Source organism: Indicator indicator, chromosome 4 (assembly GCF_027791375.1).
Source record: "Indicator indicator isolate 239-I01 chromosome 4, UM_Iind_1.1, whole genome shotgun sequence".
Classification (NCBI taxonomy): Eukaryota; Metazoa; Chordata; class Aves; order Piciformes; family Indicatoridae; genus Indicator; species Indicator indicator.
In genome coordinates this window covers 29,199,039-29,215,068 of record NC_072013.1, presented here as the reverse complement: position 1 = coordinate 29,215,068, position 16,030 = coordinate 29,199,039, and the positions used below count along the sequence as shown (strand labels likewise).

The 16,030-nt window shown below is 39.1% G+C and overlaps 1 protein-coding gene across 2 annotated transcripts in view; it reads left to right on the top strand.

Moving 5' to 3' along the window:
- MNAT1 (MNAT1 component of CDK activating kinase) overlaps positions 1–16,030 on the top strand; it is a 127,709-nt gene that overhangs the window by 35,732 nt on the left and 75,947 nt on the right. For both annotated transcript variants that reach the window (XM_054400306.1, XM_054400305.1), the window contains exons 2-5: positions 835–987; positions 2,509–2,582; positions 11,559–11,662; positions 15,676–15,816. In XM_054400306.1, the coding sequence (XP_054256281.1) occupies positions 835–987; positions 2,509–2,582; positions 11,559–11,662; positions 15,676–15,816 (472 nt within the window). The remainder of the gene's footprint in view (positions 1–834; positions 988–2,508; positions 2,583–11,558; positions 11,663–15,675; positions 15,817–16,030) is intronic.

Genomic DNA, 16,030 nt, shown 5'->3' with positions numbered 1-16,030 from the left:
GCTAGAAATTTGCATGTTATTAGTACTCACGTACTTTTTTTTTATTAAATTGGATTTTGTGTTGTGTATTCTTTCTTTATTAAATGCCAGCTGACTGGTTAGCAAGCATCTTGTTAAAACCTGAAATCTTAGTAAGACAAAAAAACCCCAACCAACCAACTGAAAAACAGAATGGTGTTTTTGGTTTACTTATGTGCACTGTCTGTATGAAGTGTGTGTTATGTGCCTTTTAAAAAGCATTAACAGAAGGCACAGGAGAACTGCATAATGCTGGTTCCTGGTTAAAATGGTATTTTGATTCTTTTAGACTGGAGTTTAGCTCAGGTTTGTTCAGCAGTTCCTCTGTGGTAGTGGTACTGTTAGATGCTTGCAGAACTGTGGGCAAAATTTATATCCCTGCTTGTGCTGACCAGTACCTTGCACTGTCAATAGCGTCAAAAAGAAACAGCCCAGGGATTGTTGTGTAGGATAATGCTCAGAGTAAATAAGGACATTGCAATCTGGTCCGTGCAAAATGAGTTTGGTGTCAATGAACAAGCTTCCCCTTGATGCAAACCCCATCGTTGTGTTTGGATTAACTTTGAGTCTCAGCAAAGAGGCTGAGTTGTTGGGACGGGGAGATTAAATGCATTTGTGCTGCTGAGATTCATTTTAGTCACATTGGAGAGCCCCTACCTCCTAGTCACTTTTGGGTGCTGAAGAAGTAGTGAAATCAAGGGGAGATGTGCTGCATGCTTACAGAGTGTGTGAAAGCAGCAAATAAGAGGGGCAATCCTGTGTTTCAGTTACTATTTATCATACATCTGCCTTTATACTCCTTCCTGTCTCCTGCAGATGTGAGAGTTGTGTGGAGCTGCTGTTTGTGAGGGGGGCTGGGAACTGCCACGAGTGTGATACTCCCCTGCGGAAGAGTAACTTCAGGGTACAGCTCTTCGAGGATCCTGCTGTTGACAAGGAAGTGGAAATTCGTAAGAAAGTCCTGAAAATGTGAGTGTCACCAGTTAAAAGAGTAGAAGGTGGATATATTTCATGAATCACCATTTTAAAATAATTGACTTACCCCTCCAGTACTACAGAGCAGATAATTTAATTTTCTGTAAAGTGACAACCCATGAAACTTGACTGCATTTAATGTGGAGGGAATTCAGAGAGTCTGATTTTATGCAACAACTGAGGGCTGAATTCTTCATTTAGCCTTGAGGGATTCCTGCTTAGCATTAGAAATTGTTGGGTGTTTCTCTGTGGCTTCCCTTGGCATAAGACTAGCCTCCTAAATGGAGATGATTAGATATTGAGGACTACAGCTGCTTTCCCTTTGAGGGGGGTGAACATGGGAGTGGAGCAAGAAACAGGACTTTGATTGTTTTGTTCCCTGGAGACCTGTTCTGAGAGCTGAAGGCTAGTTCTCTCCAAAATGAAAATGGACAGAAGAGAAGCAGTGTTCACATTGTTTTCTACTTCACATAGCAATTGTTAGTGGGGAAGTTTCCTTAGAAGTCTTGTGTTACTAGTCTGTCATGCAGATTCAAGAGCTCTTGGGACTGAGATAAATGAGGTCTAAAATTGTATCTCACTCCATGTGGCCAAGAATTGACATTTCATAAGCAAAATAAGTGGACCAGCTGATGGTTTGGTAGAAGAGGGTCTGATGCAATGTAACAAACCAAAAGAGGGTTGTGTGTGCAAAAATGAATGTGCAGGTAAATTGTAAGGTTGGCAGCCTTTATCTGAAACTTGAGTACAATATTAAATGAGTCATGTGATGTTGCTGAAACGTGAGGAAATTGTGACTTTGAATACCGGGATTCTGATGTGGGAAACAGTAATAATTGTCATGTTTGATTATAAAGTCTACTGAAGTTAAACAAAAGTCAAACTGTAATGAATTTGACTTAGTTGACTAAACATGGGAAGCATGGTTAGAACAGACGATGCTGTAAAATGCTTTGCTCACTTGGATTTGCCAGATTAATTTTTAGGAGGCTGAAAAAAAAAGTCACCAAATTGGAATTTGGGCTGAGTTCTCAGGATTAGATTTTCATACACCTGGATGTTCTGTATTTTGATCCGTACAGCAGGGAGAATTTTCTTGGGAGGAAAGCCTGCATGGCTTGACTTTCAGAAGCTGTTCACATTCTAGCCAGCTGTCACTTCATCTTTTTACTTTTTCCATCTATCAAAACTTGAATAAATGCTTTTTGTTGTTAGCACAACAAAGCCAAACTACTTTTTCTGATACTTCTAGAAAAGCTTTAATGTGGCTGCTACTGTTGTCTCTGTCTTTGATAAGTTTTCTCATGCTGAAGGGCTGGCTTGGAACATAGCCTCTGTGCTCCTGTTTTCCTATAACCTTGTAAAAGGAATTGGCAAAGAGCGGGCAAGGATAGTACTGAATTATGCCAGGCTGACTTTGTTCCTTTGAAACAAACATTTCTGTCTCCTTTTAAAGATGCTGTACCTTGGTCAATTGTGGGAGCCTGAATTGAAATTGTTTTTCTTCTCTCAAAGATACAATAAAAGAGAGGATGACTTCCCTAGTCTACGTGAATATAATGATTTCCTGGAAGAAATAGAAGAAATTGGTAAGTATTAATGCTTGTGTTTTTTAATTGTTCTGCTATGAGACTAAAGACTTTTATCTTCTGACTCAGCTACCGGTGAGAATGTCTGAGTTAAGTTTCTGTAATAAGATTTATAATGGTATCAGATGTTACCAATTTTTTTTTCTGTGCATTTTTGTTCATATTTGCTGAACTGTAGGACATCGTTAAGTAAAACATTTTAGCTGCCAGAGAGAAAAAAAACATCATTCAAAGAGGAAGTACTACTTTATAGCTGGAAAAGAGACTTGCAGGGGATTGTCAGTGCTGCACTGGGAAAGATTAAACAATGAGAGGAGAAATTGAAATTTTCGTTACATGCTTCCATTAGCTTTATTTACCATGACAGAAGCCATATGGTGTCTTTCATCATTTTTTTCTTCTGCAAGTACAGTAGTTGAAGCTGCTTTGAAGCTGATGACCTTACATACCACTATGGTAGCATTTTATGTTGCTGTGCAGAAGGAGAAGGTTTAGGAACAGGCATTGATTTCTTTCTCTTTGGATTAGTTGAAGCAGAACTTTGCCCTTTGGGGAAGGGACTGTGTCATGAACAGAGTTCACTTTCTTCGTAGTTAGGGTAGCTTGTGATTTATGGTGTTATGATGGATTTTGCTTAGAAAAACAAGATGTGTTCAAAGGAGTGACTACTAGATGGTTTGTTTCTTGGGTGTTATGAGCTGCTGAGACTTTTTCCATCCTGGAGGTAGAAGAGGTGTTCTAGAACATGCAAGAGTGGCGGTGAATGTGATTTGATGTTTTGTAGAAATGTATCCAATCCACTTACTGCTGTGAGTAATGTATCATGTTTTTGTTGGCATCAGAAGGCTGAGTCTGGAGAGCTAAATTGTGTGGCTGGGAAATACCAGGCACACTCATGGGCCCAAATATCTGGTGGAGATGCTGTGGGTGTAGTTCTGTTTGTATATTATTTTGGATGGTGCGGGGAAGGAGGGAGTGAGTAAGAAAAATGATTGCATCTTTGCCAGAGGATCCTGGAAGAATCTGTGTGCTTATGGAAAGGAAAATTTCTTTCTGTAGCATTAAATACAGGTTTCCCACTTAATGATGTTGCAGGGGTTTTCAGCATCTGCAACAAGGGAGTTGAAGTTTTGCCTGAAATTGCCTTAACCTCACCAATTTGTGCATAGCATTATGATTCCCCAGCCTTTGGTATTAGGTTGTTAAATTTCAAATGGTTCCAGACCCTGCAGTGGTGTAACTTGGTTTAGAGGCAGCAGTAATTATGTTTGTTCTTCATAACTTTGTGAAGAGTGAATTTGTCAATAATTGTGTTGGCCCTGCAAACACGTCATGAAGAAGCCTGATAGAGTTGTTAGAAATTGGAGTTGGTTGCCTGGAAGGGACACCTGAAATACTAAAAAGACTAGGAATTCTATCTACCTCCTAGTTTCTTCATGCAGCAGCCAGTGTAATGAGAGGACAGGAGAGCAGTAAGAAGGCTCCTTATTTTTACCATCAAAGGGGTCATTTATGATCATTAACTTCAGGCAGATCCAGAAGTGGGGAGAACACCACCTTAGGTAAGGATTCAAGCCCTCTTCTTCTTTCCTTGGTGACAAAGTCCATGGCGTACATCTTGGTAAGCCCTTCCCTCCTTGCACTCCTGGGCAGAGTTCTCTACCTGACAGTTGTCTGGTAGTCTGACTTCTTCCAGTGTTTTTCCTGTGCGTGTTGCGTGTGGCATGGCTGAACCAGGTGTTAAAGGTGTCTTTAACTCTGTGTGATTACTTCACATTTTATTGCTGAGAGTCTTTATTTCATTGTTTTGTGAATTCCCTGTTTGTTTGGGCACAGAAAAGAACCAGACTGTAAGATGGGAAAGAAAGGGCATAGCCATGCAGCACAAAGTTTTGCCTTGTGGAGAGCCAAGGTGTATATCAGGTTGGCAGCAGCTTCTGATGGTTGATCAAGATGCCAGGTTGGAGAGATAGGAAGCAAGAGAACTGGATTTCCCCTTTATTCCCCCCATCCCAAATTTTCAGTTTTTCTGTGAGAGAGTTCAAGTGCAGCTTTCGCGTGCTTTCTTTTTGCTGCTGAGTTTTTTCTTGCTATTGTTTGTGAGGGGATGAATGTAGTTGCTTTACAGAGAAAATGTAGACATCCTATATATTTCATGTGGCCCTGGCACAATTCTGATAGTTTTGCAAATGTTTGGGGTGGCTCCACCATTTGCAGCAATTACACTGTCCTATTCCATTGATGACTTCACTTGAAAACACATTTTCTGCCCTTCATATCAGGATTGCTGCAGGTTTTTTCTATTTAAAGAAAAGAATTGGGTGGGATAGCAGAAGTGTGAGAGGGGAAGGTCAAACAAACATTAGGGTAGTCATTTCTTAAGATTTCTATTATAAAAAACACATTTTTTGAAGTGGTGTAGAATGTAGCCACTAAATAACACTTTGAGTTAAAATGTGTTATACAAGGCTTTAAATAGAAACCACATTTTAAAGCAAGTTTTCCCCAGAAGCAAAATCAGTTGGACAGTTTGAGAACACTGTAAACACAGTTTGTTGTCATTAACACTAGGGTTAAAACCTGCCTTTGGGAAAGGTGTGGAGAAGATCATTCTGAGTAAGTAAAGACTATGCCCTTAAGATGAACAGGACAAGGTTAAACTTGAGAGTGTTGCCACAAGTTGCAATCTCTGGCCATCCTGCACATTCGCTTGCTCCTTCTACAAGGTGGTGTTCTTCCCCAGGGTATCTATGTAGCCAGTTTTTCAAAAGCCAGCGTGTAAGCTCTCCAGAGCAGGGCCTGCCTCTCAGCATGCAACTACACACTGCCTGGCACCACTCTCCTGACACCTGAATGAGGCCTCTAGGCGTTACCGCAACACAATTGTTAATTGTAATTATTGCTTCTTAAAAACATTCAGTACATGCAACTTGGAAGGAGGCTATTGTATTTGTGCCCTTTGGATTCCTCCATCTCATTACACCTCTAAGACTTTATGCAATACTTGCTCCCTAATGATTTGTCTTGCTCAGAGCATTTATCTCACAAGTGATCCTTGGACAGAAAGGATTTTGGTATCTGTGATCACTTGTGGGTTGTGGTGGTTTTTTGTTGGTTTTTTTTTTTTCCTTCCTTCTTTTTTTCCTCCCTGTGTGTGCATGAGGATGGTGTTGCTGGTCCTGACAATGGGAATAACCCAACTGGAAACTGAATGGCTTTATCAAAGATCCGTTTCAAGTCACCTCATCTGAACAAAGACTTCAGTACTACACAGTTCCAGCCAAAAAGAGTTTTCATACACTGATGGGGTGGGGTGATTTCAGTAATTTATTAGGATGCTGAGATAATTTTCTGGAAAATTATTGACCCAATAAAATAAAACTAAGGATAAACAAATAATTATTAATACCTACCTAGATTTTTCTGATATAGATGTAGTTTTTCTTAGAATGGTCTGGGTTAGAAGGGACCTTAAAGATCATCTAGTTCCCACCTTCCTGCTATGGACAGGAATACCTCTTATTATGCCAGGTTGCTCAAGGTTCCATGCAGCTTGTCTTTGAACACTTTCAGGGTTGGAGCCTCCACAACTTCTCTGGGCACCTTGTTCCAGTTCCTGACCAGCCTCACCTTTTCTTTAATTCTGATAATTATTATCACAAAGAATGTTGATTCCACCAGTAGCAAAAACACCAAGAGAAAGTGCCATAGTAGCTTGGACTGCCTGGGCAGGCTGAGGATGTGGTTGCATCTGCTTTTGTAATGCTCTGCCCAAAGCAGTTGCTCTTCTATCATTCCTGATCTCTAGCTGGTGATTTATGAAGATGATGATTTCAGAGTTTGTAGTAGGGTGGGCGGAATGTTGTTAATAGCAAACTAGTACTGCTAATGTTTAAATTTTCAGCTGACTCATGCCAGCAATGCAGATCAAACACTGTCAGCAGAATAATCATCTCTTGCCAGAGATGAAGTGTTCCCACTATCTGAATAACAGGTATTTTTTACACACTGGCATTACTGTCCTTCAAGGAACTAGGAGAAGTCTTGGAAAATTTTCAGTGTGTCAGACTAAAGCAGGGAAATTTTGATGGACTTAAAGTTCCTGCAATGAAGTGACATTTGTTCGTATTGCTGCTTCTCTGGACAAATTATTGTGCCATGTAATTAAAATTTTCTTTTTTATAACTAGGAATTTTTTTTTTTCATTTGGTGTGGGATCACATAATGAATGTTATTTTGAAAAGTAACAAAAGTCTCCCTGTAGAGGCTGAGTTTCAGAAGTAGGGAGTTTTACCTAAACAGAATGAAATGTTTCAGAAAAATACAATAGTCTTCCTGTTATACTTCAACAGATGTCTCAAGGCAAGTCATTTTATAAACCAACCAATGTGAGATGGATAAGTAGATAAATAATTGTTGCATACAAAACAGCTTCTGTTTCTTTCCCCTGAAGGGTTTCAGGCCTCTTATATTGGCTTATTCTATATTTCAGCATAGACAAAAATAGGTCTGTCTTCTCTTTGAAACATTTTCAAACTAGCCATCTGCTTTGCCAGTAGTATTCAGATCTATACCAATATTTTTTCAGAGTAGGTGTAGCATATACTTTTTTTTTTAACTCTTTCTGGTTCTTCTAATTTTAAAATCCATTTGCTCATTTTAAAAAAAATTTGTATTTTTTTAAAGGGAACATTTGAAATAATTATATTTAAAATAAATCTCTGACAAAGCTTAAAGCAGACCAAATGAAAAAGACACCCTGCATAGTCCTAGTTCTGTAAAAGGTGAGATGTTGAATATAAGTAACTGTGTTCTTTGATTCGATACTTGCTGATTTTTAAATCATAACTAGCACATGGATGGAACAAGAGAGAAAGAAATAATCTCTTAATTATGTTTTGTGGTCTAGTGCCCCTTACAAAATGGACTTGACAGCTGTAATTGCAAGGATACAATGGCAAGAATTTGTATTCTCTGAATATTGATGAAAAGGTGTTTGAAATACATGGAAAACGTGTTAGAAAACATGTTGGACAATGGTTTGGCTGGGTAATTGGCAACTGATAACCACACATTGTGAAAGAGCATAGTTTGTTTTGCTGCTAGTGTGTTTATTGTAGGAGGGAAGGTATTTTCATTTTTATTAAAGGTCAGCTGTTGACACTGTTGTCAATATAAACATGAAACATCATTGCCACAATATCTCGCTTGCAGTATTTGAAGTCTTGATATGTGGATAGTTTAGTGTTGAGGAGCAGATACTTTGGACCAAGATAATGTTCCTCTTTAATGACTATGAATTCAGTAGGAGAAATCTGCTCTGGTCTTTGAGGATGCTGGAATTTGGAATCTCATTGCTGGTGTCCTACCAAAGTAGAGCAAGACTGACAGAGCAGAATGAACATGGTATGAGCAGATCTTACTATTGAGAGGGTTTTACCTATGACTTGCTTCTTGCTGCAGCAGGAAAACAGAAGGGGAAATAAACTGTCATTCATCCTACTGTGAGCAGAGCAGTGGGCCTTTAAGGTTGCTATGCAGGTGGATATTGAAGATTTCTTAAACACTGGTGCAGAAACTTCTCTCTTATATGGAAATATTAGTGCATTTTAGGTAGCAAAATAAACCTGCTTTTGTATGCAGTTCTAGATACAGACAGACAACAGCTTGTACCTAAAATTTGCTTACTTTTCTCAGTAAGAGTTTTCAATATCACAATTTTTGTTTTATGAACCTAGGTTGTGACTAGTTGAACCATTAAAGGTAACTGAGAAAGAAAAAAAAACTCTGCACATTTCAAGCAGCAATAGTTGCAAACCCTAGATAATCAGCTTATTGCTGGATTATTTTTATAGAAATAGGCAAGACGTTCAGGAGCTCAAAGGCGTTTGGCATCTCGCTCCTCCTCTTGCACCTGAAGGTGGCATCTGGGCATCCTGCTAGCACAGCATGTCTCATATGCTATTTCTTTCTTGTGTCGTCATTGAAGAGTTTAGAGAGCTGGTGTGTGGATTTAAATTGTAGGAGGTACTGACATTCCCATGCAGCTGCTGTCATTGCAGGGCTCTGGCCTTATTGTATGCCAGCATTTTCACATGACAATTTTTCTCTGCTGTAATACTCAAATATTAAGCTGCTTGTCAGCAGGGAGCTGTAGGTGGGGAAATTGGAGGTCAAATTGCCATTGAAATGCTAAAAATACAGACTAAAATAATGTGTTTGAATAAGGAAATGGTCCTGTGACCAGAAAGTGCATGTGTGTTGCAATATGAAATTGGAAAATGTTAGTCTTTTGGAGAGGAAAAAGAAAAGTAAATGTTTGAAATGAGTAACTTGCTTCCAAAAATCAAGAACAGTGTTCAGCATTTCCACCTGAGGTGAGATCGAGACTACAGAGGGGGATGCTGCATGTAGCTAAAGCAAAGAGACACAGCAGATAAGAGAATGGAACTTTATTCCCCTGCTCTTGCTTCTTACAGGTGGGAGACCTCTAGTATAGAAAAGGCCCAGGAACAATAGAAAAGTTGGAAGGTTTTGAATCCCAGTGAAATGCTTAAGCCACAAAACCAGCCTACATCTCTGATCACTTCTGTTGTGAGGATGATGGGGTTGGGATGGAAGAGTTCAGCTGATGTAGGAGCCAGGCTGAATTAAAACATCAGTCCTCTTGATGTTGCTTGCTATTTGGAAAAGGTGAGAAAAACAGTAAATACAATGTTTTGTTTTGTTTAAGGTTAGGAATATTGTCAGCTGGGTCTTGCCTAGTGTTTTTTGCTGCAGTTTGCAGAAGGACTGAATATGTTGGACACGAATGAGATGATGTGGTGGCTCAGTACTCCTGGAAAGAATATTCTTTTTCTGATCTATAGATTTCTCTTCCCTTGCACTATCTCTGGCACTTGCTTGACCCCCTCTTTTTTGAGCCAGTTCAGGTTACTGGAGGGTTTCTGTTGACAGAGTCCTGGAGTCAGAGCCTTTGCCTGGGAAGAGAGATGTAGGAGTAGAGCTACCAATTTTTGGCACTAGTGAGCTGCTATATAGCAGTTTAGAACTGAGCTGTATCCCACAGCTCTCATGTTTTGGACCTTCTCTGTTTTGTCTTCCCTGTGCCCATTTGCTCCTTGCTTTGATTTTGTTGCGGTTTCCTTTGCTGTTCTCAACTGGTTTGCCAGTCTAGGCTATTCCTGGTTTGGTTTCTCTGGGGCCTTCTGAAAGCTGATTCTTGCCATGTTACTTGTGGAAAGGCTAAAAGAAGAGATACTTCTTTACCAAACTGAGATGTGTGCTGTTCTGCTGAGTAACAACACAGACTTCAGGCTTCTTTCAATATCTCTTTAGCAACCTTATATAAATGACTTGGCAATGGTGCATATGCCTAAGGTTTAAGTGAATCAGTCGCTGAGAGCCTAGAAAAAGAGAATTGAACCAAAACCTTCCCAAGTTTTGTATTGACATTTCCACTAGAACCTCCCCTTCCTTAGGGGCTGAATTAGCACAGTCCTTGTGCTGCTGTTTTCTTCCAAGGGATTTACCATTGGCAGTGCAGATTTCTTTGTTCCTATTGTAAATTTACTGTAGCCATGTGACAAAGCTCTTTGAGACTTTTAATGCTGTTTATTGGCAGTCTTCAGTAGCTCTAATGCCATGGGCATGAGCCCAGCATCCACTCGGGATGATGATAGCCAAGCAACTTCCCAGTGATAATGGCTTTCAGTTGGAATTCACTTGACCTAAAATGGAACCAGTGACCTAGAGGTGAAGGGCTCAGAGTATCAAGTTACTAGTCATCCAAACAATCTACATCTTTCAAGCTGTTGATTATAGAAACTGTTCAATTTCTTGAGGTGTCTTCCATGCCATGTGTAGATAATTGGGAATGTTGTGCTAAGCTATGGGGCTTGCTGACCAATCCTGCTTGCAGGGTCATAATTGTGTGATATATAGCCTGTCACTACGGAGAGACATCAAAAGAATGTCCTTTAAACTATTAATCTGGATACATCTACGGTTTCCTTATAATAAAGGTATTTGTACATTGGTATCTTTTATAAAGTAATGAGGGTTATGGGACCCTCAATGCAAGAAAAAACATGAGCCCAGAGGAGAGCCACAAAAATGATCATAAGGCTTGAGCACATCTCCTATGAAGACACTCTGTCAGAGTTTGGGTCATTCAGCCTGGAGAACAGAAGGCTCAGAGGGGATCTTGTTGTAGCATTCTAGTACCTGAAGGGGGCCCTACAAGAAAGCTGGGGAGAGGTATTTACAAAGTCATAAGACCAAGGGGCAGTGGTTTTAAACTGGAGAAGGATAGATTTGGCTCGGCCATTAGGAAGAAGTTCTTTACTATGGAAATGGTGGAACACTAGAAGAGGTTACCTAGGGAGGTGGTGGAGGCACCATCCCTCGTTCAAAGTCAGGCTTGATGGGGCTCTGAGCAACCTGATCAGTTGAGGATGTCCCTGCTTACTGCTGGGGGTGTGGGCAAGATGACCTTTAAAGGTCTCTTCCAATCCAATGACTTCTATGATTCTATGAATTTGAAGTGTCTGTAGTCTTTGTGCATTAGATAATCTTATGAAATGACTTAATTTCTTATATATGTATTTAGTCTAATTTTACGGGAATCATTGTGTTTTTAGCTGTAACTACTACTTGAAAAGGTCAACATTTTACAAATGATATTATGAATACTTGTGTATATCATTATCAGTATCACAAAATATGATGTAAGACTCAAATTTTCATCTCCTACAGATGTATAAATCTAAATGAACTCTACTGGCCTCTGTTGAAGTTTGTTTTCGTTTAGCAGATTGTGTCTTGCTTTAGAGGGCATATTTAAATAAATTATGTTATTTTGGTATTTATATCTGGTACTAGAAGGGATAGAGAACGTAGGAGTAGTATTTCCTTGTTGTAGTAATGCATGCTGATCTAATACTTTTGCTTTCTGTTTTTCTAATATTTATGCAGTATTTAACTTGACCAACAATGTGGATTTGGAGAACACCAAAAGGAAAATGGAGCTGTACCAGAAAGATAACAAAGAAGTCATTCAGAAAAATAAGATAAAACTGGTTAGTTAACTTCTCCTCTCCCCTACAATTTTTATTAATTAGTTAAGGAATTAAAGGATTTTCGAGGTGGAGTATTTTCTGTAATGTCTTAAAACCAAGGCAGTGCTGAAGGTATGATGTAGACTTAATTTTGTGTTAAAAAACCATAATGCACTAATGTTCCATGATAATGATCTTTAGTGCCGTGTAAAGAGATGAAATTGATAGTTGAAATGTAGCAATGGTTTATTTTGGGACAGGCTTGAAAAGAGGGACAGGCAGTAGTAAAGTCTGCATCTAATACATCACCACCTCATGTGTGCTGCCAGTGTTGTTGGACAATATCCAGGAGAGAGCAAGTTCATTCCTTTACCAGGACAATCATTCCTTTCTCATCCGAAGGAAAAAAGGAATCCAGACACAGACATTATGAAGCTCCCAGGAGGGAGTTGTAAAAGTGAGGGAAAGCACCGATCTGGTTTATGCAAAATTTAAAATGAAAGATGTTGAAACAAACATTGAAACTTTTGTTCAAGAGCTGATAACAAAAACATCAAAAGTATTGTATATATGATCTGTGTGCAAAACACATGGTTCTTTGAAGATCCATTCATTAAAATGTAGCTCAGATATAATTTTGTTCTTTAAAAATAAACTTGCAAGTGTTTCTTTCTTTAAGAAAAGCTTAATCTGTTAAACATTTTTTCAGTATAAAAATACACATTGTTACTGGTTCTTGAAGGAAAATGTCTGCCCAGAGCGTGACATAAGAAGGTTTTGTGTTTGTATTCCAGTTGCACGAAGAACTTGCTTTCAAATCAGTAGGGGTGAAATCCTCACTCCCCTGAAGTCTGTGGCAAAACTCCCAGTGATTTCTTTAGCTCTAGGATTTCACAGGAGATTGGAATCTGAAAAATGTTTGTTCGAACCTCTTCCTTTTAAAGGCAAGGAAATTTCCCTAGGGGTCCATCTCTGATCTGTTATCCTGTTTGACACTGTCCAATATCCTATGCTTCAGAGCTTGAAGAGACCTACTAAATCTTTGGCTACGTGTCTTATTTTACAATGTAGTTGCAACCTCTAGGGTCACAGTGAGGATGATGTGCTTTGCCTGCAGCCCACCTTCCATTCATGTACGTGACTCACAGACAGCCTGTGCACTGGCTGTGTGATCACACCAAGTAGTGTACTAATGCTCTGTACCCACCCAAGCCCTCTGGGCCTTCTGTTTTCTGTATGGGCTTGGTGTGGTAGAGGCTGTCTGGTGGAAGCTGAGCAAGCCTGTGTGAATCCAGGCTTACTGGAGATATGGAGACATTTCTTCTTTATTTCCTTTTCAGTGTCTGAAACATTGAACATTTTTTGATACCTACAACATACTTAACAGACTTGACATAGCTGCTGCTGCAAAAGCTGCATGATCTTGCCCATAAATTCACTTCCTCTCCCCAAATCTGAAAGGATTCTTTCTCTCTAGCTGTTTTTGACAGGTTTTGAAATACCTTTACTGCATAAATTGGTAAAAGGTGTCATAATTTCTCATCTAAACTCCTTATGGTCAGTCATTGTCCCTTCACTGTTGGACTGGCATAAATTTTTCTATCCACTGTAACAGTTTGCTTCTGACAAACATAAATACTTGTCTCTATCCTTCTTGGTGTTTTTGTTATTGCAGCTTGAATTGTTGTTATGCAAGCAGAAGAGATTAGGATTGAATGCAGTCTTGTAGCTGAGATATTAGCAGCCTCTTAGAAAAGAACACTGGTTTCCCACCTCTACTGAAAGGACATTGACGTGATCCTAAGACTGCTCTTCTCTTGTAGCGCTGTCAAAATCAGCAGTCGTCAAGTAGTGCTTCATGTTTTCTCCTCTTCGGTTTCTAACTGATGAGTCAATGTCTCCAAATCTATGACCTTGTAAGTTATTTTGATCTCACTTTTCCTACTTCTGTCTTCCTGAGTATGTATTTGTTTCTTACACATCTAAATATTAATTTACTGAACCAGTCATCTCAGGATTTGAATAACTGCTTGTTTTTCTGTTAATACAAGCCATATTTTTCATCGTTGTAGCCAATTTCTAATGACTTTACAGATTAGATGCAGGGCAATGCATCAAGTTCAAGGAGACAAATTTGGAGCTCTTGGAGAAGGGACTCTTGAAGGGATATTTTTTGATGTGTGTATGTATATGCTTTATAAATATAAAGCTATGCATTCTGAGTGGACCTCAGCTTTCCCAAGTGTGCCTTCTTCCTTATCTGCTATTCTCCAGTCACAGGGTAACTTCTTACCTCCTACTCTGTCACTTGATGTTTACTTCTTCCATTTGTCGTCTTGGGTTTACTGCAGGCTTCACTGTGATCATCTTTATTTCTTTAATTGGTGGGACTATGTGGAGACTATCTTTAAGCCTGACAAAACACTCGCTGCCCATAGAACTAATCTCTCTTCTGGTTTACTGTTTTGTTTGGTCTTCCTTTCAGAGAGAATTTGATCCGACTTGTCATAGTTCTTCCTTTTCCCTGTAGTATGATGTGGTTTAGGTTTGTACATCAGTTTACTTAATTCTTGACTAGAATTTTTCTGGCTCTTCAGACTAATATTTCAGCACTTCTCTGCAGGTTTTCTTCTGTTTCAGTCCAAATTCCAGGCAATCTCTAGACATAAATGTGGAAAAAGCCTTATGTCTTAGGGAATGTCTTAGGGAGCCTGAAATCTTCAATTCTGTTGACTGAACTAACTAGATCCCTTAATTCTCAGAAATAAACTCAATTAGCGACTTGGGGATTTTCCTGTTTGTTGGTTTCCTTTCATTAAATGCAAAGGGGATCCAGTTTCAGGTGGTTGCTCATTAGTGACCAGATCTTAACGAGAGTCACTGCTAGTTATAAAAAAGAAAGCACATTCTGTTGGCTCAATGGCAGGTGATGAGATCTTTCAGCTCTTACATCCAGGAGTAACTATGCCTCACTGGGGGCAATTGGCTTGATTTGTCTGGTAAAGGGATGTTTTTCAGCATATTCCAGCCTGTATCAGATAGCTGTGCTTTATGATCCAACTTTTTTGATAAGGACTAATTTTACTAAGCTCTTGACTACAATGATGTTTTTCTCAAACTGCTTCCATCAATAAATCATCCATTTAGGTTTTATTTCTGCATTTTTTACTAAATCTCTCTTTGCTTTAATATTTTTGATGGGGAAGATTTTGAAAACATTTCCTGTATTTTTTTGTTTTATTCAGACTTAGAATCAAACTGCCATTCTTTTGATTGTCTTCTGTATAGAAGTGTTTAATCCTTTTATTATCCCATCTCTGAGCCCTCTTCTTTTTTCCTTCTCCTCTCATTGTAATTATTAAATGCAGATTACTTAATAGTTTACTTCTCAAGAACAAAATCCTGAAATAAAAATTAATCACTTTTTACTAGTAATCCCTTTTCATCTTGTGTCACACAACTGCAGTCTAGGTTACAGGAAAAAAATCCTAATTTTTCTGGGAACGCAATGTTTTTGCAGTTCATGGTTAAATGTCGTTTATCTTATAAGCTTCTCTGTTACTGATTTGTAATTTCTTACTTTTCTTCCACACCACTGATAAGTGCACACTGCACTTTCCACAGAAGATGCAGCTGATGGGGAGGGTGCTAAGGAGCAGTATTAAGGGGTTATATTTTTGGTCTCCTCCACCTATATCACTTGAGAAGCAGGGTACAAAGTAGGGTTCATAATAAGGTGAAGGTGTAAGGAAAAGCCTTTGTCATCCCCCTAACACTTAAAGAGCCAAGATTTAGGTAGTTACTGCCAACTGCAGAGTGCAGCAAAGAAAAACAAAACTCTCTCTTACTGAGAAAGAATTATCATTCTCAATCACCTTGAAGTTCTAACTAAAATTCTACCCTAAATGTAGAATTTGGCTGTTTTCTTATTGTTTGTCTCCCCTAGGTCCTTTGTACAGAAGTAAAGCTGTGGGCAAGCTCTGTCCACCCAAGGAGGAAAATTGCTATGAGTCGATTTCTAATTTCCATTTCAGACACGAGAGCAGGAAGAGCTGGAGGAAGCTTTAGAGGTAGAGCGACAGGAAAATGAACAAAGGCGACTGCTCATACAGAAGGAAGAACAACTACAACAGATGCTGAAAAGAAAGAATAAGCAGGCACTCTTGGATGATCTGGTGAGTGACAAAACCAGAACAAGCAGCAAGTACCTTGACATTGATCTCTACCATGGTTAACTGTCTGTTTTTAACACAACTATCCCTTCTTGTTTCTCTCTCTTGCATGTTTTGTGTTCTCACTTATTTTCTCACTTCAATATTACAAAACCTCTGGTTTTCGTAAGCTAAGGACTGGAAGAAGAGTGGTTGGCATTCACAGGCTTAATGGGAC